This window comes from Pan paniscus, chromosome 11 (genome assembly GCF_029289425.2).
Source record: "Pan paniscus chromosome 11, NHGRI_mPanPan1-v2.0_pri, whole genome shotgun sequence".
In the NCBI taxonomy this organism is placed as follows: domain Eukaryota; kingdom Metazoa; phylum Chordata; class Mammalia; order Primates; family Hominidae; genus Pan; species Pan paniscus.
Window position 1 is genome coordinate 86,097,853 of NC_073260.2, and position 23,941 is coordinate 86,121,793.

The following is a 23,941-nucleotide window of genomic DNA, read 5'->3' on the forward strand; positions in this document are numbered from 1 at the left end:
TGTAGCACATATCAGTAGTTTATTCCTTCTTATTGTCAAATAATAGTCTATTTCAGGGCTACACCAGTTTTCCATTCATTCATCAGCTGATGGACCTTTAGGTTGTTTCCACTTTTTGGCTATTATGAAAACAGCTGTTGCAAACATTCATTTACAGGTTATTGTATGGACATATGTTTTTATTTCCCTGCCATTGGACTCTATCCTCAGAGTTAATTGGGCAGATATCAGCACCAGTTTTACCCATGCTGTCTTTCCTGCCTTCTCAGTTCCTGCTCATCTAGCCTCATTCATTCAGACCTGGCAGGCAATTTCCTCTTCTTGAAGCTTTCTCTGACTGTTCTCTCACTGACCTTACATCTCAGCACTTGTTGCCCAGTCTGCAGAACAACTTAGCCCTTAATTTGACATGGCTTTTCATTTTTAATGGAAGATAATTTTGTCTTAACATAAATTTGCTTAAAGGGAAAATAATATATGACATGAATGTCACCTATCCTTGTATAAATTGAAAATAGTTTAGCTTGGCAGCTTTCAGCATAGAACAAAATATACCCTACCAATTACTTCTTTGAGACATTAACACAGTAAATCTTTTATTCTAAGTGTATTTTTAGCAATTAAATATGAAATTAAAACCAATTAGTCTAATAGAGGAGAATTGTTCAATCAAATGCTCATGTTTTTCTCAGTACGAAAAAAGAATCTAAATTTGCCTTCCTTCACTATGTAGCCAAAACTGTATTTCTGGATGGTTGCCAGTTTGTCAGCTGAATAGTTCTGGCTGCAGCTTGTCTGATGAAGGACAGCACAGCTCCTTAATCCGAGCGCTCAGCAGAGTACTCGTGAAGGCAGTGCCACAGCAACAGCTGCTGGGAGGGAACTGATTCAGAAGACTTGATTTAGCAATAGAGTCCAGGGTTTTCAGCTCCGTGGCTCAGCCTGTCTCTGCTGGTCATGTCGGTTATGTACTACTCAATCCAGGAGGTGCTGTTTCCATTGTAGTACATACGTGACTGTTGCCCACTGAGTCACACAGAGAGAAAAGTAAGCTATAAATTATACACTCCCCATTTGCTGCCACTTTCAGTGGTGTGAAGAATGATTCAGTGCATCTATAGGAGGCCACTTCCATTGGAATGCCACCTCCCTAACACATACAATGGTCAAGAGATAAAAAACAGTGAAAATTATCATGCTAATAGCAAATATTGTCTGTAGCTCACTATGTACATGTACTCTTCTAAGTGCTTCTAAGCAAATCTTACCTGTAGCTCACCATGCACCACATACTCTTCTAAGTGCTTCATGTCAGTCCCTGGTTTAATCTTCCCAACATCCCAGTGAAGTAGATGGTATTATTCTCTCCATTTCATAGATAAAGAACCGGAGACACAGAAAATTAATTTGCTCAAGGTCACACGGCTAGTATCTGGTAGATCTGGGATTCAGACCCAGCCCTTCTGGCTTCTGTGTAGAACTGCCTCTCAAACCATTCCATGGAACACCTGGTTGGTGAGGTGGCTCATGCCAGTAATTCTAGCACTTGGGGAAGCTGAGGCAAGAACAGTGCTTGAGCCCAGGAATTTGAGACCAGCCAGAGCAATATAAGTGAGACCCTGACTCTACCAAAAAAAAAAAAAAAATTAAACAGCTGGGGCATGGTGGTGCATGCCTGTAATCCCAGCTACATTGGAGGCTGTGGTAGGAGGGTCGCTTGAGCTCAGAATATCAAGGCTACAGTGAGCGGTGATCAAGCCACTGCACTCCAGCCTGGGTAACAGAGCAAGCTCTGTCTCATAAATAAAACATTTTGTATAGATTCCCATAGAATTGAGTTAGACATCAGGCATAGAATTATTAGCCGCTTTGATGTCTGCCTTGGGAGTAAAACATATAATAAGGGGCAGCTTTAAACCATCTCAATCAATAGCCTCTAACTTCTCCAGAAGGTTCTTATTTCATGAATTCCTAAGCAGGAGACTACCTGGATTAAGACATTTGGTGGACACCATTCTGAGATGAAGAATCTCGATCAGGAAGGAGGGAGATCTCTACTTACTGAAGCTTCCCAATGACATAGTTGAGTGTCCCCCAAAAGGAACTTTAGAACAAGATGTTCATCATGCCATATCTCTATGGAAAAGGAAATTCTTTAAAAGAAAAGAAAGGCAAACAATTGATAATCTGATTCTCATGGGAAAGTTTTCATTATAAAAGAAAAAAGGGCTGGGTGCCGTGGCTCACATCTGTAATCCCAACACTTTGGGAGGCTGAAGTGGGTGGATTACCTGAGGTCAGAAGTACAAGAAGAGCCTGGCCAACATGGTGAAACCCTGTCTCTACTAAAAATACAAAAATTAGCTGGTGGTGTGCAACTGTAGCCCCAGCTACTTGGGAGGCTGAGGCAGGAGAATCACTTGAACCCAGGAGGTGGAAGTTGCAGTGAGCCGACATGGCACCACTGCACTCTAGCCTGGATGACAGAGTGTGACTCCATCTCAAAAAAAAATAAATAAGAAAAAGAAAAAGAAAAAATGGACAAAATATACTGGTCCAAAAAAGAAGAAAGAGAGAGAGGAGAGAGAGAGAGAGAAAGAAAGAAAGAAAGAAGGAAAAAGAAAGAAAGAAAGAAAAAGAAAGGACAAAGCAAAGTATACTGGTGAATATCCTAAGGGTGAGACAGCCCCCCTTCAAGATTAGAAAATAACACTGTACTCAAAGTAACATCCATAAGAATCAACATAAAATAGACAAGATTCACTATCTACAAAAGTAATCTGCACCAAGTAGCAAATGTATAAGTGTGTGGTTGAGAATATTGTCTATAATATGTGTACTAGAGGGAAGAGACCTCAGTAAAAAGGTCAGAGCTGGAAATTTATATTAGGGAATCCAGGTTAACGTTTTGAGATATTAGGAGTTCTGAGAGAATTTAAAAAGAGGAGTAGCAGCCAGGCATGGTGGCTCACGCCTGTAATTCCAGCACTTTGGGAGGCCGAGGAGGGCAGATCATGTGGTAAGGAGTTCAATACCAGCGTGGCCAACATTGTGAAACACCATCTCTGCTAAAAATACAAACAATTAGCTGGGTGAGGTGGTGTTGCAGAATCAGGAGGACCAGAGAGAGACCTTGGGGTGTACGCAGGAAGATATCTTTATCGAGTGTACTCAGACCCAGCGGACTCAACATCTGACAAACTGGGCCCAGAACAAAGACAGCACTTGACTTTTATACACACTTCAAAAATGGGGTGGGCTAGCTTGAAGCAGGCTTACAGTTACAGTGGTGTGAAAGCACGGATACAGAGGCAGAACAATTAATTAAATTGTGACAGGTTCATAACTTAGGATTACACATGACCTTTGCCAAGCAACCCAGATGTCTGTTACCTAGGTTTTGCTCTAAAGAGCCTTGCACTGGTTTATCTCAAGTTTCAATATAAAAACACAATAAGTGATGAAAAATAGATCTCTGGATGAGACCCTGTGTCATAGAGTCCAATGGAAGGGGAGAAACAGGATAATAGAAAAGCCACAAAAAGTAGACAAAAGTTATTATTTGTGTATTATAGAAAAAATAAACTTTGTTTAATGAGAAATGGTTAATAGACAGGGAAAAACTGAAACCTACAGGTGAATACTTACAGAGAATGACAGTATTTAGCTCAGCCTGAAGATAGATAAGGATCAAAAATGTAGTGGGAACTAGATAAGAGTTTTCTAAAAATCATCTTAGTAAGATGTAATTTAACTTGGAATATCTTAAACTATTAATGACAATGTTTCTAGAGCATCTTTAAAAACTAAAATGTAAATATAACTACTCTTAATGTATCTTACTAACCCTTAGTACTTTATGTGTAAAAACTCTCATTTTTAACAAACATTTTTGGCAGTTTAAATTTCAGAAAAGGTAATGATGAAAGTGTGAATCTTTTTTAGCTGTTTTAAGAAAATGACTAGTTTTGAAATCTCGTTATTGGCATCAGGTTTGTAAAATGCACTTTATACAACCGCCTAAATACATATTATTCATCAACTTATGAGAAATAATATTTTTAAGATAGAAGAGGATCTCTAGATTTTACAAAAATAATTTTAAACACTTTTTTTCAAGCCTGAAGAAAAACATGAAGAATTCAGAAAACTTTTTGAATTAATATCATTACTGAACTATACTGCGGATCAAATAAGAAAGAAAAATCGTGAATTAGAAGAAGAGGCAACTGGGTATGGTTTTCATATTGTAGAACATTTTAACCATTTAGTAATTGATTTAACTCTAACTTTACTTGACTAAAACTTTGATACAAATTCATTTTATGTCTTCATTTTCATAATTAAATGAATTCTGTTTTAAAATGTATTTCAGAAACTCACAACACAACTTTATAGGCATGTGAGCAGGAGTCCATGACCCTTGGACTTTTTTGTTGGAATTATTTAAAAAATCAAATTTCAGTATAAAAACACAATAAGTGATGAAAAATAGATCTCTGGATGAGACCATGTGTCATAGAGTCCAATGGAAGGGGAGAAACGGGGTGGAAGTCAGCTGAGCTGTTGGGGCGAGGTTGGGATGAAAAAATTTATATTAAAAATATGTGAAAAAAGAAACTTACAACACAATCTGAAATTTTTTTGAATGACAAAACATTACGCCTATTTTTATTTATTTATTTATTTATTTATTTATCTTTTGAGACAGAGTCTGGCTCTGTCACCCAGGCTGGAGTGCAATGACGTGATCTCGGCTCACTGCAACCTCTGCCACCTGGTTCAAGTGATTCTCTTGCCTCAGCCTCCTGAGTAGCTATGATTACAGGTGTGCACCACCCTGCCTGGCTAATTTTTGTATTTTTAGTAGAGATGGGGTTTCACTGTGTTGGTCAGGCTGGTCTCGAACTCCTGACCTCATGATCCACCTGCCTCAGCCTCCCAAAGTTGGCATGAGCCACTGCGCTTAGCAACGTATTCTTTAATGATTTTGAAAACAATAATGACAATGCTTTGGACATGGAATGTCAAGTGCACTTTTCATTATCTAGTTTGAATTTTTATTTCTGAAGATATTTTTGCTGTATTTGGTCATCTTTTCTTCCTTTTGTAATATTCTTCTCTGCTGCATTCAAATTTTTTAAAGACCTATTTGTGTCCTTCTTTAACATCAAAATTTATCTTGATATATAGCTTGTATTTTGTTTCTGCTTCTTTGTTTTTCTTTTAGATATAAAACATATCATGGAAATTTACTCATTTTACATGGGTACCTCCATTGTATACATGAAGTATACATCTTATTAAACTTCTGTTTTACAGAAATAAATTTTATATATAAAAAAGTATAACCTAAAGAAAAAGAGTAAAATGAGCATTCATGTTTTGATCACGGACTTTTTAAAAAAAAATGGAATGTGTCTTTGAAGCCCTGAACACAGCTACTTTTCCATGTATTTACTGAGCACTTAAGTTGGTTTTCTGATTCTAATCAACATTTTTCTGCCATTGTCTTTCTCTACATGGTTTTGTATCTTTCATTTTGTTGACATTATGTCAGTAAAGATCTCTAGATCTCTTCTTCAAAGTCTTTAAATCATCACATATCTCTCTCCACCTTTCCTTTTTTCTAAAACTGCCCGTTTTCTTTTTCTCCTCAATTCAGACATTAAAGATGTTTTCTTCTCTTTTTCTACATTGAATAATGTCCTTGTGCTTTTTGGGTGTACTTTTTTTTCTTCTTATAGACTGTGGTCAACGGATATCAAAATGTATTTTTGTGTCTTTTTCAAACATATATGTGTTTTACTTTTTAAAAATCTTGGTTACTCATCTCTCGGTTATGCCTTATATTTACTAATACGTTATTTCATCTTAGCATACCAAAATGGATATGAATAGTTTATTTATAAAAAACTGTATGGTTAGGCCAGGTGTGGTGGCTCATGCCTGTAATCCCAGCAATTTGGGAGGCCAAGGCAGGTAGATCATTTCAGGTCAGGAGTTCAAAACCAGCCTGACCAACATGGTGAACCCCATCTCTACTAAAAATACAAAATTAGCCAGGCATGGTGGCCCATGCCTGTAATCCCAGCTTACTTGGGAGGCTGAGGCGGGAGAATCACTTGAATCCAGGAAGCAGAAGTTGCAGTGAGCCGTGATCACGCCATCACACTTCAGCCTGAGCAACAAGAGTGAAGTTCCATCTCAAAAAAAAAAACAAAAACAAAACAAAAAAAACAACTGTATGGCTATTATCACTTTACCTGCTATATATACCATAAAATTGTTCTTCATATTATTTATATAAGATTATAATTTCATATAGAATGCTTTCAAACTATGTTCAGTTGAAACTGAGAGGATCATAGTTTATAGATTTGTTTCTTTGATATGCCATAACATATCTGTTTAAACAATTATTAAATATTTACTCTTAAAAATACTTGACTTACTAGTTCTTACATTTCTGTAGATCTAAGAAATGCCTAGAAATGACAATAAATATGTTAAATGCATTTGCAAATGAAGACTTCAGTTGCCATGGAGACTTAAATACAGACCAACTGAAAATGGATATTCTGTTTAAGAAGCTAAAACAGAAGGTAATTTTAAAAAATTATTATTTTATCTTAAGGTCTAGATTACATGTGTGAGAGGTACAGGTTTGTTGCATAGGTAAATGTGTGCCATGATGGTTTGCTGCACGTATCAATCCATCACCTAGGTATTAAGCCCCGTAGGCATTAGCTATTAATCTTGATGCTCTCCCTCCTGACCCCAACAAGCCCCAGTGTTTGTTGTTCCCTTCCCCGAGTCCACGTGTTCTCATCATTCAGCTCCCACTTATAAGTGAGAAGATGCAGTGTTTGGTTTTTTGTTCCTGCGTTAGTTTGCTGAGGATAACAGCTCCGAGTTCATCCATGTCCCTGCAAAAAGCATGATCTCTTTCATTTGTATGGCTCCATAGTATTCCATGATGTATATACACCACTTTTTTTTATCCTGTCTATCATCGATGGACATCTGGGTTGATTCCATGTCTTTGCTATTGTGAATAGTGCTGCAGTGAACATACAAATACATGTATCTTTATAATACAATAATTTATATTTAAACATAAGGTAATTTTAAATCAGTTTGGGGATTAAAATTATGTAATTTGGAGAAATATTAATAATGGATAAACCCAAATTCAGCCAAAATACATCTAAGGAGGTTGATACTGAGCCAGTATGGTGACTGTGGCCCTGGATTACCCAATCTGAAGAGCTCTTGAGAATGCTTCATGAGACAGTCACATTACAGTTTGATTTTGTACATTTCCAGCAGACAGAGTTGCAGGGAAAATCATAAATCAATATGAGGAAGACATACATTGGCTCAGCCTAAAAGTGGGACATCAAAAAGGAGGGGCTAACAAGTCATAGGTGGGTTTTAAGGATTCTTTAGGTGACAATTGATAAAGAAAATCTGTTGTCTAAAACTGGAAATAGGTATAAAGGAAGGCCTTAATTAAGATAAGGTCATTATGGAGGTTAAGGTTCTTATTATGTAGATAAAGCCTCCTAGCTGGCAGCCCTCAGAGAAAATAGAGGGTAAATATATCTTTTCAGACTTGAAATGCATCAGGATCTTAGTTAATCTTCCCTAGATCTGGGAAGACCTAGAAGGGGAGAGATTGGGCTACATTAATGAAGACTTCTTACAGATGCAAATTCCCCCACAGAAGGCAGCTTTGTACTGCCATTTCAATCTCTTGGCCCTGCAACAGCCATTTCAATCTCTTGGCCCTGCAACAGCCATTTCAAAATATGTCAAAAAATATATATTTGGGGGTAAAATAACTTTGATTTTTTTCAGCTTCTTCTCTCTGTGATGCTGTACCAGAATCAGGTTACAAAGTAAACCACATTATAAGAGTTAATAAAACCCATCTGATGAGATTTGATTGTTTGAAGGGTGTGATTCCCAGACCCTTTAGATAGAAACTGGGGCAAAAGAATACAAGGTCTTGCTCCTCAATATAAATCTCTCAGTGCTTTAAGCAGTGAAAGATTTTTCATTTAATTTTACAGACTTGATACTAATAAAAAGATACTTTAAAATATATGTATGTATATATTTTTCCTTACAAAAGATATGCTGTTGATTCTCTTATGTCTTGAACCCTGGCCAGTGATCTGAAACGAAGCAGCCCATGTCTCCAGATCACTAGTACCAAATAAATTTTGGGGTGTAACAGGTTTATTGAGAAGTAATTAACACACCATGCAATTCACACATTTAAAATATACAAGTCATTCAATTTTAGTATTTTCAGAGTTATGTAATCATCATTACATCAATTTTAGAACACTTTCATCACCCTAAAAACAAACCCCACATCATTTAGCTATCTTCACTAGTTTTCCCTTCCTCCCTCAGCCCTAGGGAACCACCCACCTTCTTTGTATAGATTTGCATATAAGCCTCTGAAATAAAAAGCAAGTGGTCTACTGGGACTGGCTTATTTCACTTAGCATAATTTTTCATGCTGCATCTGTGCTGTAGCAGGTATTGATGCAGGGCTTTCGCTCCTTAGTTCAGCTAAATCTGGGTTCTTCTCTCATGACCAGGAAAAATTAGCCATGTGGACCCATTGAAGGGTGAGAAGGACAGAATTTATTAAGTGAAAGGGAAGCTCTCAGCAAAGAGAGGGGTCCTGCAAACAGATTTCCACCTCACAATTGAATACCAGGACAGGCACACATGAGCTGAAGAGGCCAGGCTCCTCCTCTGCATAAGGCGTGAATTCCTGGTGGCTCCACCCCAACCCCCCAGTGCATGTGGGCCTCCAGTCTGCTGCTGGCATGTCCAGGCAAGCCCCTGTGCAGGTTCCCTTATCTGCACCGGATGTTTTATCTGGTGTAGACACTTGTGGGCCTGGAGATTCTCTGGGGACCCTTCCATATCTGCCTAGGCATTTTGCTGTCTCCTGCTTCTTATTGCTGAGTAATATTCCATTGTATGGATACATTAAACATTTTATGTAACCATTCATGAGGTGATGGACCTTTGGGTTCTTTCCACTTTTTGACTCTTATTAATAATGCTGCTGTAGGCCAGGTGTGTTGGCTCACACCTGTAATCCCAGCACTTTGGGAGGCCAAGGTGGGTGGATCACAAGGTCAGGAGTTCAAGAGCATCCTGGCCAACATGGTGAAACCCTGTCTCTACTAAAAATACAAAAATTAGCTGGGCATGGTGGTGTGTGCCTGTAATCCGAGCTACTCAGGAGACTGAGGCAGGAGAATTGCTTGAACCCGGACCCAGGAGGCAGAGGTTGCAGTGAGCTGAGATCACGCCACTGCACTCCAGCCTGGGCTACGGAACAAGACTCCGTCTCAAAAAAAATATAGTAATAATGCTGCTGTAAACATTTATGTATGAGTTTTTGTGCTTGCATATGTTTTTATTTTTCTGGAGTATATACTTATGACTGGAATTTCTGGGTCATACAGTAACTTCATGCTTAACCTTTGAGGAGCTGACAGTTTGTTTTCCAAAGTGGCTGCACCACTTTACATCCCCAGCAGCATTGGATAAGGGCTTTAATTTCTTTACATTTTTCCTAACACTTAACTTATTTTCTCTTTTTTATTGAACAAAGATTTGGTCCTGTGGTGTGAAGTGATACCACAAGGTGGTTTTGATTTACATTTTTCTAATGACTAATTACATTAAGCATCTATTAATGTGCTTATTATCCGTCTTTATATCTTCTTTGCAGAAATATCTATTCAAATTCTTTGCCCATTTGTTAAATTGGGTTATCTTGTTATTTATGAATGGCAAGGGTTCTTTATATATCCTATATATGTAAGTCCCTTATCAGATATACACTTTTCAAATTCTTTCTTCTACTCAGTGTCTTGCCTTTTCACTTCTTGATACTGTCTTCTCAAGCACAGCAGTTTTCAATTTTGAAGTCCATTGAATCCATTTTTCCTTTGGAGTCATAGCTAAGAAAACACTGCCAAATGCAGTCACAAAGATTTATGCCAATGTTTTCTTCTGAGAGTTTTATAGTTTTAGCTGTTACAGTTAACTGTTTTGAGTTAATTTTTAAATATGGTATTAGGTGAGAGTCCAACTTTGTAATTTTTTTTGCACATGGATACCCAGTTGTTCCAATATCATTTATTGAAAAGAGTATTTTTTCCCATTCTGTTTTTTTGTTACCTTGTATAAAATCAATTGACTGTAAATGTGCAGGTTTATTTTTAGGTTATCAATTCTTAGTTTATGTCTATTCTTATATGAGGACCAAATTGAATTTACTGAGAAAATTTTTTCAATCATGTTGCATATTACCAGTTGTCTTATGTCATAATAAAAATTAAATGTAGTAGAATATCTTTAACTTCACCTTTTGTGTCTCAAAGGAGTCTGTGGCCAGCTTATACCTTACTTACTCTAAGACATGATGGCAAGTCAGGCTTACAAGACACACTATTTCTTTTTCTCTCCATTTAAACCTTTAGTCTCTTATCCAGTGCCTCCCTCTATAGTTTCATTTTCAGTAAATTTTGGTCGCAGTATCTGCTGAAATAGTCTACTATTTAGTGCCTTATGTTTTACTAACTCATTATAATTCATAGAATCATCCATAGATGTTTACCATCCAGGAAGGAGGAGTTTAAGTTTGAGCTGCCAGCTTTCCTCAGTGGAAATCAAGTGAAGTCATCATCTTTCAGTTCACAGATCCTCTTTCCACCTGGCATCTTGTTCTGTTGTGTAACACTGTGGCTAATCCTTTTCTTGGTGCAGATCTTGCATTCTCAGAAACCACGGTTTCTGTATTGACCTCCTATTACTGAAACAGAGATGCACAGCTCTGCTTTCTAGCTCAGTAGAGGATTCTTGGAATAAAAACTTTAACTCATTCCAAGAAAAAGTTTTAGGAGTGCAGCACTTAAAAATCAGGTAATATTCAGGCAATTTATCAGAGACAAATAGTAGATTAGTATTTTAAATTTCAAAATTTCAGAGCCAAGTTGTGTGCTATAGAGAAGCATTGTGGTATAATACAGAGATGGGATGGTCTTAACTTCTCCATGCAAACAAACGTGAAGTAAGGTAAAGGAGAAATTGCATTTGATGTCTTAACGCTCAAAGTATGCTGTGTTTATTTTACTTCTGTGAAGAGTAAAAGTCATTCCATAATTTTCTCCTTATTTCCTCATTGAGAAAAAGGAAAATGAAAATCGAATACTAGATTGATTAATAAATACTCAGAGCTTCTTCTTTTAGAATTTTCATTAATTGAAATCAGGTAAATGTCTGATTTTGGTTATGTAACCAAGTATTTCCAGTTGTTTTTCAAATCATATGTCTTCTTGCTTTGCAGTCTTATTTCCTAACTTGAGGGGAAATTGTAAGGAGACACCCTTGCCTTATTATCAGAGTTCATAATTGAAGGGGGTTTTAGGAAAAGTTCCTCCTCAGCAGCTTACATCTCTCTCCTGGTTATCTGCTGCTTCTCAATAATGTTTGTCATCAACAAATTAATCTCAACATTTATTAGATCCTACTTTAAAGGAGACTCTTTTCTGCTACCTAAGTTGTTTCCTGTTGTCTCTTTTTAAAACTTATTTTTCTAACAATTACCCAGAGTTTTGTGGCTTAAAAGAAAAACATTTATTTTGTTCATGAACCTGTGGTTTGGAAAAAGATTGGCCAGGACAGCTTGTCTCTGCTCCCCTCAGCTTCCCTAGGAAGTTGGAGAAATTGAATCATCTGAAGCTTTGCTCACCCATGTGTTTGATGGTTGATGCTGGCCATTGGCTGGAACCTCGGCTGGGGCAGGCAGCATGAACACCGACACTGGCACTCCCAGGCTGTCTTTGTGGACTGATCTCTCTCACAATCTGGGGGCTGAGTTCGAAGGGAAAGCAGTCTGAGATAGGGAAGCTACATGATATCCCTTTTACTGCATTCTATTCATTAGGAGAAGGCCATCAGTAAGGATGGCCCATATTCTATTCTTTTAATGGGATGAATATAGATTCTCTTTTGTTTTAATTGACATGTATATACATAATTATGGGCTATAGGGTGACATTTTGATAAATTTATATAGTGCATAATGATCAAGCTAACTAGCATATTTACTACTTCTTACTACTTCAATCATTTTTCATTTCTTTGAATTGTGAACATTCAAAATCTTCTAGCTTTTTAAAAATATTCAATAAACCATAGTTAACCATATTCACTCTATAATGCCACAGAACATCAGAACTCATTCCTCTTATCTAACTGTAATTCTGTATCCATTAACCAGACTCCCCTCTCCTACTTCTATGAGCTTTTTTGTTGTTAAGAGACAGGGTCTTGCTAGTGTAGTCTTGGCTCTGGGCAACTGTAGAGTCATCCAGGCTAGAGACAGTGATTTGATCATAGCTCACTGCAGCCTCAACCTCTTGGGTCCATGTGATCCTCTGACCTCACCCTCCTGAGCAGCTAGGATTATGGGCGTGCACCATTGCACCTGTCTGATTTTTTACTTTGTAGAGATGTCTCTCTATGTTGTTCAGGCTGCTCTGGAACTTTTGGCTTCAAGTGATTCTCCTGCCTCAGTCTTTCAAAGTGCTAGGAAATTACGGGCATCAGCCATGTTGCCCAGCCCTCAATTTTTCTTTAGCTCCCACACATGAGTGAGAATGTGCAGTATTTATCTTTCTGTGTCTGCACTTAACATAATATCCTCCAGACTGATCCACGTGGCTACAAGTAAGAGGATTTCATTTTTTTATATGGTGAGTATTCCATTGTTTATGTGTACCACAATTTTTTTGTCCATTCATTTGTTGATGGACATGTAGGTTGATTTTATACATTAGCTGTTGTGAATAGAGCTACAATAAACATATGAGGACAAGTATCCTTGTGATCTATTGTTTTCTTTTCTGTTGCCTGAATACCCAGTAGTGGGGTTGCTGGATCCCTCGGCAGTTGCATTGTTCGTTTTTTGAGAAAGCCTCATGTTGTTTTCTATAGTAGCTGCACTAATTTACCTTCCCACGAACAGCATGTAAGAGCTTACTGTTCTCTGAAACCTCACCAGCACTTTTTTGTGTGTTTTCTATGATAGCCATTTATTGAAATGGAGCAAGATTATATCACATTGTAGGTTTGATTTGTATTTCCCTGATGATTAGTGATACTGAACATTTTAAAATGTATTTGTTCGCCATTTGTATTTCTTTTTTTTCTCTTAAAAAAAAGGAGAAATATCTAATCGGATCTTTTGCCTAGTTTTGAACTCAGATTATTTTTGTTTACTGTCAGGGTGTTTGAGTTCCTTGTGTACTTTGGATATTTGTCTTGTGTATTTGGATATTTTGGATGAATCGCTTGAAAATGTTTTCTTCCATTCTGCAGGTTTTCTCTTCACTCAGTTGTAGTACCATTTGTCTATCATTTGTTTGTTGCCTATGCTTCTGATGTCTTACCTATACAAATCTTTGTGCAGACTAATGTCCTGAAGCATTTTCCCTATGTTTACTTATAATAGTTTGATAATTTTGGGCCTTACATTTCAGTCTTCAATCGATTCTGAGTTTATTTTGCTATATGGTGCTATATAGATAGGAAGCTAGTATCATTCTTCATATGGATAGTTTCCCAGTGCTATTCATTTGAAGAGGGTGTCCTTTCCCCAGTGTATGTTCTTGGCACCTTATTCCAAAATAAGTTGGCTGTAAATATGTGCATTTGTTTCTGGGTGCTGTATTCTATGGCCTTTACCCCAAGAATCATTACTTCTTAAAATGCAATTCAAATTAGCATGAAACATTTGCGGTTTAGGGAAAGGCTTATGGCATCAGAATCCTTATTTTTACGGGATTCATTATTTTGTGTTTTTTTGAGATATGGTCTTTGTCTATCGTCCAGGAAGAAGTGCAGTGATGTGGTCATAATTCACTGCAGCCCTGAACTCTGGGTACAAGCCATCCTTTTGCCTCAGTCTCCCAACTAGCTGGGTCTACAGGCCTGAGCCACCATGCCTGGCTAATTTTTTAAATTTGTTTTTTTGTAGAGATGGGGGTCTCACTATGTTGCTCTGGCTGATCTCAAATTCCTGGCCTCCAGTGATCTTTCTGCCACAGCCACCTAAAGTGCTGGGATTACAAGCATGAGCCACCATGCCTAGCGTAGAGAATTATATTATTTTCAAAGTCTTATTCTGAGAGCCATTTATTGACTTTGGCCTAAATAACTCAATATGATATCTCTGAAAGTTTTTTTTGACAAATTTTGGGGAATGATGATGAGGGAAGAGGGTTAGACACTTTTTACTAAGAGATAACTTAGTGCCATTTAAGGAGGAACAAAAATGAATTATCAGAAAAATAAAAGTAAAAGCAAGTGCAAAAGTTCTGTGGCAAAGATGATGACAGTAAAGCACATTTTTGTGACTCATGGTAGCTTTAACTTTGTTCTTAAAATTCTGAGTAATTTAAGGATTCACATTTGAAGAATCTACTACATTATAGATAACATTTTATTTCAAGTCAATGCATTTCAAAATTTGCTATTGGTTTTGTATTAGATTATTCTCAGCCTACTTCATTATCAAGCTCTATTATTTTCTTAATGCAGTTTAATGATCTTGTGGCCGAGAAGGAAGCTGTGTCTTCAAAATGTGTCAATTTGGCCAAAGACAATGAAGTTCTTCATCAGGAGTTATTATCTATGAGAAAAGTACAAGAGAAATGTGAAAAACTTGAGAAGGATAAAAAGATGTTGGAAGAAGAAGTATTAAATCTTAAGACACATATGGAAAAAGATATGGTAGAACTTGGTAAACTACAAGAATATAAATCGGAGCTGGATGAAAGGGCAGTGCAGGAAATAGAAAAATTAGAAGAAATCCATTTACAGGTTAGTTTTTAAAATCAGGCAAGTTTATCTGTAATGGGCTTTCATTTATTTCACTGCAAACTATATTTTGGATATGTATATATTGTGTTTCCTCTGCCTCTCTTACAGCAATTTCCTTTGTAGAGTTCTAGAAAAAAAGTGACTTTTTTCCTTTTAAATATTTAAATTTCCATTATTATTATAACAAAATCAATCTTTCAAAGTAATGATTCTCACTATAGAGTAAAAGGGGGAATTTGATGATTAAGACCAGGTGGCATAAGAGAAAACTGTGATTTAGAAATTATATGATACTTTTGAATTGGTCTTAAGCTACGTTGTTCATTGTTCACTTTTTAAAATTATAAATGGATTCTATTACTTTTTATAGGACAAGATTACATTAATACTAACATAAGTATGATTTCAAATTTTTTTAAATCAGATAATTCTGAATTCAGTTATTAGTTTTGTTGATATTGCTGATAAATATTTTAAGCTTCAGCCTCTTTTCAACATACTCAAAATTGCTCTTCGAATCACTGATTCAAAATGAAAGGCAACAAACCTATGGTAATTAACTTATAATTGTTTTAAAAGTGTATTCTTTTCATTTGTTTCAGAAACAAGCAGAATATGAAAAACAATTAGAGCAGTTAAACAAGGATAATACGGCTTCACTAAAAAAGAAGGAACTCACACTTAAAGATGTGGAATGTAAATTCTCCAAAATGAAAACTGCTTATGAAGAGGTTACAACTGAATTAGAAGAATTTAAGGAAGCCTTTGCAGCAGCACTGAAAGCTAACAATTCCATGTCAAAAAAATTAACGAAGTAAGTCAAAACATACACTCATAGAAAATGAATTCAGCTCATTAATTTGTTTTAAAAGCATAATTTTTAGTGAGATGGCTTCAGGAGATCAGTAGGAAGTGAATGCTAATTTGATAATGTAATTTTGGAAAATAATGTTAGTAAATAATCCTACCTTTAAAATGTTCATCAAGGATAGTTTCTGTCTCTCTTCTCTTTTTTTGTTTTTGTGTGGCTTTTTTCCCCTGAAAAGTCTCATGTAGTTAACCTGACCTGTTAGTTTTTTTCACTAAGTATTTTTGAAGCTTTATGATCAATAAAGTGATCTTGTTACAAAATTACTTGTCAGAATTTCCCTAAATGGGAATATTAGTGAGTTTAATTTATTTTTTGGTAGATCACAACCTAAACCCAAAGTGTCAAGTGATACTGCTACTCTGGGCACATCCTGGCACTCAGGCAGGGACTGTTTTTGATTGTGATCTTTAGTATTATCACTAGAGGGTGCCTCAAGAAAGACTATTTGTGTAACATTTCCAAGGTGTTACATAAAGTCATCCTTGTGAAAGAGGGAATAATGATCACAGGAATGAAAAGAAGGGTAATCCACAAGGGTTCAAAAATAACACCTTGTTCAGCCTGAAGGGCTGTGTGGAAGGCAGAAAGAACAAGCCCCACCTCCAGTGCCTTGGTCACGGTGTTGAGGGCTAATTGCCTTCAGAGATGCTGTAGTTCTTTTTGATCACCAGCCAACCAGTCTAGTTCTCCCCCAGGAGTTGTTGCTCTGAGTTATTCCTCAGTGCCAAATACTTAAGTGTTCTTAGAGAGTGGGTGAAATGTACAAGGGTGAAACCTGAAACTGGTTTACTAAACACAAGTATTTCTAGATTATTTTTGTTCATTTTAGTTTTCTTAATCTACATTATTTAAGGAGTACAACATGATGTTTTCATATAATTATTTATATTGAAGTAGTTCTTATAGTCAAGCAAATTAACGTAATCATTTTCCCACATAGTTACCCTTTAAATACAAGTATATCTAAAGGAATCTTTAGAATCTTATAAGTAGAGCTATTTTAGAAGGCAGCTAGGTTACCTGTTGAGCCGTACATCACTGATAGCCATTTCTCTTCCCTGTCCACTTTGAACTGCTTGTTCAGTAGAAATCACCTTAGAAACACATATACTTATTTAGGATGATTTTAAAATTACCGTTACTTACAAGAGGTATGCCCTCACACATCTTTGTGTGAAAACACTGTTTAATGGGTAATTTGATTTACTCTCAGGGCAACTTTTTAAAAAATGCAAGTCATTAAGAATCATTCAAGGAAAAATGAAATACTAAGCATTTGTCTTTGCTCTCTTTACAGATCGGATAAGAAAATAGCAGTGATCAGCACCAAGCTCTTTACGGAGAAACAGCGAATGAAATATTTTCTCAGCACTCTTCCCACAAGGCCAGAACCAGAGTTACCTTGTGTTGAAAATCTTAATAGTATAGAACTCAACAGAAAATATATTCCCAAAACGGCCATAAGAATTCCTACTTCAAACCCACAGACTTCAAATAACTGCAAGAACTCCTTGACTGAGGTTAGTTATATGACCATTTCTCTTTTGGGTTTCATTTCTCTAATATAATTCTTGTCTATAATTTGATGAAATACTGAGTTCTGTTGACTTACGCATGTTAAGTAAAGATTATAATTAGCTGTGTTAACACAGAAAGGAAATGGAAACTTTACATTTTTTAATTCCCTGGAGCTCTCATTTTCAAGAGACACCCATTTGCTAACTTTATTCAATAAATGTGGTTAAACTGACACATTTAAAATTTCTTTAAAAGCTGCATTTAAGTTAGGTTTTAGAAAATGCATGTTATTGCCTAATAACTGATGGTATACTTTGAAATGCTTTGTCTTACTCTACTTGATTGTAGTTTGTCTGTGGTTCATATCACTTTTTTTTTTTTTGAGATGGTGTCTTGCTCTGTTGCCTAGGCTAGAGTGCAGTGGCATGATCTCAGCTCATTGCAACCTCTGCCTCCTGGGTTCAAGTGATTCTCCTGCCCCAGCCTCCCAAGTAGCTGGGACTACAGATGTCTGCCACCACACCTGGCTAATTTTTGTATTTTTAGTAGAGATGGGATTTCACCATGTTGGCCAGGCAGGTCTCGAACTCTTGACCTTGTTATCCACCCACCTCAGCCTCCCAAAGTGCTGGGATTACAGGGGTGAGCCTCTGTGCCCAGCCCATACCACTTTTAAAGTTTCTTTATACCAACTTAACTCTTTCCACCCATAATCACAAGTGAATGACAGGCAACCAAACACTTAACAACATATAGATATTTATTATTTAATAGAACCCCAAATAAGTGCATTTTATGAATTAAATAAACAAAACACTGAAAGGTTCATTTCCATTTTTCTGTTAAAAGCTTTGTGCTTGGCCTGGTGTGGTGGCTCACGCCTGTAATCCCAGCATTTTGGGAGGCCGAGGCAGGCGGATCACCTGAGGACAGGAGTTTGATACCAGCCTGGCCAACATGATGAAACCCCGTCTCTACTAAAAATACAAAAATTAGCCAGGTGTGGTGGCAGGCACCTGTAATCCCACATGCAGCAACCCCATTACTATACTAGGGTTATACCTAAAGGAAAATATAAATCATTGTAACAAAAAGATGCATGCACATGTATGTTCATTGCAGCACTATTCACAATAGCAAAGACATGGAGTCAATCCAGGTGCACCCAAGGTAGATTGAAAATCCAAGGTAGATTGGAAAATTCCATATATACCAAATACTATGCAGCCATGAAAAGAACAAAATCATGTCCTTTGCAGCAACATGGATACAGCTGGAATCCACTATCCTAAGGAAACTAACGCAGAAACAGAAACCAAATATCTTGTTTGCTCTCGTATGTGGGAGCTACACATCAGGTGCCCATTGACATAAACATGGGAACAATAGACACTGGGAAATAAGAATGGGGAGGGACAGAGTGGGCCAGGGTTGAAAAACTGCTTCTTGGGTCCTATGCTCACTACCTGTGTGATGGGTTCAATTGTACTCCAAACCTCAGCATTCCTCAATATACTTTTGGAAGAAACTTACACAGGTACCACTTTAATTTAGAATACAAACTAGAAAAAAAAAAGAAAACTCTACATATTTTTTTCAGTAACTAAAGAATATAAATTTCTTTTTAAGAAAAAATTTATTTAAGTAAAAAATGGATTAAACTTTTGTAAAGGACAAAGTTTTGCTAAGAATTTCAAAGCAATGCATTCATTCATTGCAAAATGTGACTTTAATTGTTTAACCTTTTTTTTTCTTTTTTTTGAGATGGAGTTTCGCTCTGTCACTAGGCTGGAGTGCCGTGGCACGATCTCGGCTCACTGCAACCTCCACCTCCTGGGTTCAAGCCATTTTCCTGCCTCAGCCTCCTGAGTAGCTGGGACTAGAGGCATGCACCACCACACCCAGCTAATTTTTGTATTTTTAGTAGAGATAGGGTTTCATCATGTTGGCCAGGATGGTCTCGATCTCTTGACTTCATGATCTGCCCACATTTGCCTCCCAAAGTACTGGGATTACAGGCATGAGCTGCTGTGCCCGGCCATTGTTTAACCTTTGTACAAATAAAACACCACCTTTCTAAAATTATGTATATCCAATAGACCAATATTATCTATTTTTGTCAGATTACTCTAAACAGCATTACACAGATACATCCTCTATTATCTAAACTTAGAATAAGTAGAAATTTTACTTTACTTAATGTGATTAATTTTCTATTTAAGCAAACTTCGTGTTATGTCTAGTCACTAAAAATACTAAGGGCCACATTTTCTAATATATTAATCTCATGATAATATTTCTTATTTAACTTAAACATTATTATTATTATTTTTTACTTATTTTAGATGGACCTGGACCGTGTAGAACAAATAATTACAGGAACAAAGAAAAGTATGTTGCCAAAATGTATTAATTAAATTTAGGTTTATTTTAGTAATAAAGTGTAAATAGCAAATGGCATTCCTTTTCATTGTTGGGTTAGTAGATACTATGTTCAGTAGCTTTTTCTTACACACATCTAATGAAAGATGTGAAAACAAAAACTTTCACAGTGAAGAGTATACTTATGCACCATTAATTCATCATGTGCCGTAGCTTAAAAAATTCCCAAGAAGTGGATCCATCTCTTTTTTACTGGCTCTACAATTTCTTCACTTTTGCCATCCTCATGGAACTGTCAGCCAGCACACTGAAACGATTCTCCAAAAACAAAGGCATCAGTTGGCTTACATCTTTTCTCAGGAAAAGTTCCAAAAATTTCACCATGAAATAAAAACACCCACATCAATGTAACTCTTGTCAGGTTACTCAGCCTTGTCTCTCACCACTTACTGCATTCTGCCCTTTGCTCTAGCACCAAAGTGGACAGAATAGAACTCTGCAGGGCTCTTTGTTACCTCAGGATCTTTGCCTTCACCTCTTCCCTCTATCTGGCAAGATTTTCCTCGTCCTTCAGTCATCAACCTATGTATCCCCTCCACCAGAAAGCCCATGATATTGGCACAAAAATGGGATAGATGTCCCTTCTGTATGTTCCAGTAGTGCCCTGCTGTATACCTGTCATGGTATCTATGACTCTATATGGACATTACCTGCTGGTCTTTTAGGTTATAGCATATGACTATTGGGAGGTGGACCATGCCATCTTCATCTTGTAATTCCAGTGCTGGCTCTAGTACCTTAGCACGTGGCTGTTGAGTACATGAATGAAGAATGAAAAAGCTGTGATATTTAACCACAATTGGAATTAACGCCATGTGTAAATGATTTAATAGTAATTTTGTATTGTAATTGCACGTACATATTTCTCATTCTTATTAACTCTGATAACGTTCGCAACTCCACATTTTAAACTTACACTTCGTTAACTGAAATGTTTTAGGTAAAGAACATAATCCTTTCTTTTTCTTTCCAGGTTTTGCTATGTTGAGCACTTGCTCCCGTCTACTTTCTTTTGTAGAATCCACTGGTAAGCCACATCTAATGAAGAGATTATTTAACCATAAAATCTTAAGGAAAAGTTGTATGATTTAAAAGATCATAAAACTTTATTACTGGGCTATTTACATGAAATTTTAATTGTTTCTCATAAAATATAAAACATCATAATCTTTACTAAAGTAGAATATTTTCATGTCATATATGGTATATATTTATATGTTATTTTAAATGATTTTTTTAGCCTCTTTAAGTTTTAAGTGGATCTTGCAAATGAACACCAGTGTTATTGAGTTTGGCCTACTCAAATTGCCTGAATGTCAGCTGTTTAAACAGCCAAACAACCAAGTCATCATTGATACTTTAGTAAAGGTCATCGAGGGCTTCTTTGCATTTTACAGTTTTTATTACCGTATATAGTAGGAGACTTAAAGAGTATCTGCCAGGTTTGTCCATACTAGTGTTACGGTTTTCTTCTTGTAGTTCAATAGTATTTTGTGTGGAGATACTTTGAAGCTCTGTAAATATCTGGTTACTCCTCAAAACCCACTAGATTTAGCATTTCATGGATGACTTGTGTTTGAACAAGTATTACTGTGATGGTTGCCAGATGATTGTTTTTCTTATTTTCTTCTTTGTTCTACATGGAGAAATAAAACCAATAAATAAAGGAGAAGGGAAAGCTCATGATTCTGGTGCTCCAGTTCCCCAAGATTAGGCCAGTGGTAGACATTTCAAGCTGACTTTATGTCTTTTTGAATTGTCCCCATTATTCTGTCAGCACTTTTTTACTTTCTGGCACAAGGTGTTCTAAACTAATGTTGTATTTTCTCTGCGGCAGCACCGAGGAAGCACAGGCGAGCCCTTCCCATCATGCGCTCACTAGTCCCCAACAGAAGAACCGCTGTCGCATCCACTGAGGTACCAAGAAACTAGCAAAGGGCCTTCTAGCTGTCTGGGAACAGTCCTCATGTGGTCCCTGGCTCAGCCTCAAGGGTTCTTGATTAGTCTCCCTGCAGTCTCTGTGCTGTGTCTCTAGATCGGGGCTCTTCAGGAAGGGCCCTGGGAGACCCAGCAGCACAGGATGTCTTGTCTGCCAAATGTCCCTCCCTTCCTCCCACTCTGACACTCAGGAATAGGGAAGATGGCATGTCCAGGCAGTGCCAGGCCACCTCATTTTCTCCTTTGAGATGGGCCCAGAGGGCCTTGCGGGGTGAGTGTGAAGCTGGGTACCTGGAGCCTGAGGCTGACTCCCTCCCTGTGTCTTGGAGGAGAGGCCTTGTGGCCCAAGAAAACCCCCAAGGCCTGACCCCTGGGCACACATGCAGGGAGGGGAGGGTCTGTGAGCTGATGGTGACATTGTAATGAGACTTTGAACACAGCTGCTCAAGGGCCTCGTCAGTGGACCATGGTCAGAGATGACCTAGCCATCACGACCTGGTCAGTTGGGACCTGATCAGCAGGGACCTGGTTAGTGGTGGCCACCTCAGTGAAGGCCTCACCCAGTGGGTACCTTGTGACCTAGTCATTGGAAGCCTAGTCAGTGGGGACCTGGTCAATGGTGCTCTTATTAGTGGGGCCTGATCGGTTGGAACATAAACAATAAAAAACTGGTCAGTGGGGTGTATTAAGTGTATTAGGGGTCTGGTCAGTGTGGGGCCTTAGTGGCTTGGAGCCTGGTCAGTGAGAGCCTGGTCAGAGGCGGCTCAGTCAGCTGGGGACTGATCCATGGAGAATTATTCAATGGGGGTGAGGTGAGCAGCAACCTGGTAAATTGTGGTCTTGTCAGTGGGAACCCAGTCAGTGGGGACCAGGTCAGTGGGAAATTGGTCAGTGGGGTCTGGTCCATGAGGCCTACTAATGGGGGCCTGGTTAGGGAGACATGGTCCATGGGGACTTGGTCAGTGGGGCCTGGTCAATGGGGGAGTGCTCATTAGGGGCCTCGTTGGGGCCACCTGGTCAGTAGGAACCTGGCCAGTTAGCCGATGTGTGACCTCAGGCAGGGGGTTTGTCTGTGGAGCCTCTTTGCCTCCATCTGTAGGGAAGGTGAGTCAGGGCACCCTGGAGGGTGGCTGGAAAGAGAATGTGAGAAGATGTGTTGAATTCAGCATTGCTTGGCAGACCTCCAACTTTACACACTACCTGGGTTCCACCTAGAGAGGGTGCCAGCCCTCTCTGCTCTGCTTGGCGCCCCTCCTCTGTCTGCATCCCCAGGACCACCCTTGGTGGAGAGGGAAGAAATTGGGGAGCACCTGTGGGAGGCTCTAATCCTGGCCCTGGGCCCTGGTGGTGACAGTGATGAGGACCTGGGTGCACCTGTGAGTGGAGCAGCTAGGCCTGGCCAGAGAAGCAAGACAAACAAACACACCCATATGTACACACACACACGCATACACAAACACAATGCATGCACACATGTCAGTTCAGGGGATAGAGGACACCGACTCTGGGCCCTCTTGACCCAAGCAGGCTCCCATTGTGGTGGGTTGTGTCACCCCACAATGTCACTCTTGCTGAGTCCCCATCGCCTCTGTGTTGTGGAGCAGTTAGAGACACACAGCAGTCTCTGTGAGTGGCTCTGCATGAAGGATTGTTTTCTAGGTGAAAAGCACATCTCAACACAGCTGACTGATCGGACTCAGGTGAGTGGGACCTGCTCTCTTCTCTTCCTCCTGGCTTGGGGACAGTCGCTATCGGGTGGGTGGTTTTGGCCTCTGGGCAGCTACTGAGGGTAATCCCTGAGCACTCACCGGGTGCCTGTTCTGTGCTGACAGTCATCTCATTCATCCTTGCAGCAATTCCATTCTGCATCTCCTCTGGACACCCCCAGGACCACCAGGACAACCCCATCATGGCCCTGTCACCAGGCCCAGTCTGGCTCCGTGATAACCAAGATGCAGGTCCAGAGACAACCGCCCTACTTGGTTCCTGCATCTGACCCCCCTTGGTGGGTAGTGACCAGCCCAACATGGAAGAAGCCAGGGCAGCATGCAGCCAGCTGCCCTGCAGCCCCAGATGGCACCTGGGCCTTGGGAAGTCATTCTCAAAGGGGAAGCTAGAAACTTTGATGTCCCTGGAGGGAAGGGTGAACGTGTAATCCGAGCAACCCTGGCAGCCAGCAGCATCTTGTCATCCAACCTGTGGGACAGAGGCCCCCTGCTGGGGAACGAGCAGGGTCCTGGC

The 23,941-nt window shown here is 38.6% G+C and overlaps 1 protein-coding gene across 9 annotated transcripts in view; it reads left to right on the forward strand.

The window, feature by feature from the left end:
- The window catches only part of ANKRD18A (ankyrin repeat domain 18A), a 51,542-nt gene extending 27,852 nt beyond the window's left edge, over window positions 1-23,690 (forward strand). For 6 of the 9 annotated variants that reach the window (XM_034967457.2, XM_063594376.1, XM_034967458.2 and 3 more), the window contains 10 exons: window positions 4,121-4,233; window positions 6,476-6,605; window positions 14,650-14,931; window positions 15,534-15,745; window positions 17,100-17,322; window positions 19,666-19,711; window positions 20,736-20,789; window positions 21,600-21,679; window positions 23,360-23,400; window positions 23,554-23,690. In XM_034967457.2, coding sequence (XP_034823348.1) covers window positions 4,121-4,233; window positions 6,476-6,605; window positions 14,650-14,931; window positions 15,534-15,745; window positions 17,100-17,322; window positions 19,666-19,711; window positions 20,736-20,789; window positions 21,600-21,679; window positions 23,360-23,386 — 1,167 coding nt within the window. In that variant the 3' untranslated portion in view covers window positions 23,387-23,400; window positions 23,554-23,690. Of the gene's footprint in view, window positions 1-4,120; window positions 4,234-6,475; window positions 6,606-14,649; window positions 14,932-15,533; window positions 15,746-17,099; window positions 17,323-19,665; window positions 19,712-20,735; window positions 20,790-21,599; window positions 21,680-23,359; window positions 23,401-23,553 lie in introns of those variants that run through there. The other 3 variants (XR_008954477.1, XR_004673301.2, XR_008619720.1) reach the window with 1 other exon arrangement.
- Window positions 23,691-23,941: the final 251 nt, after the last annotated feature.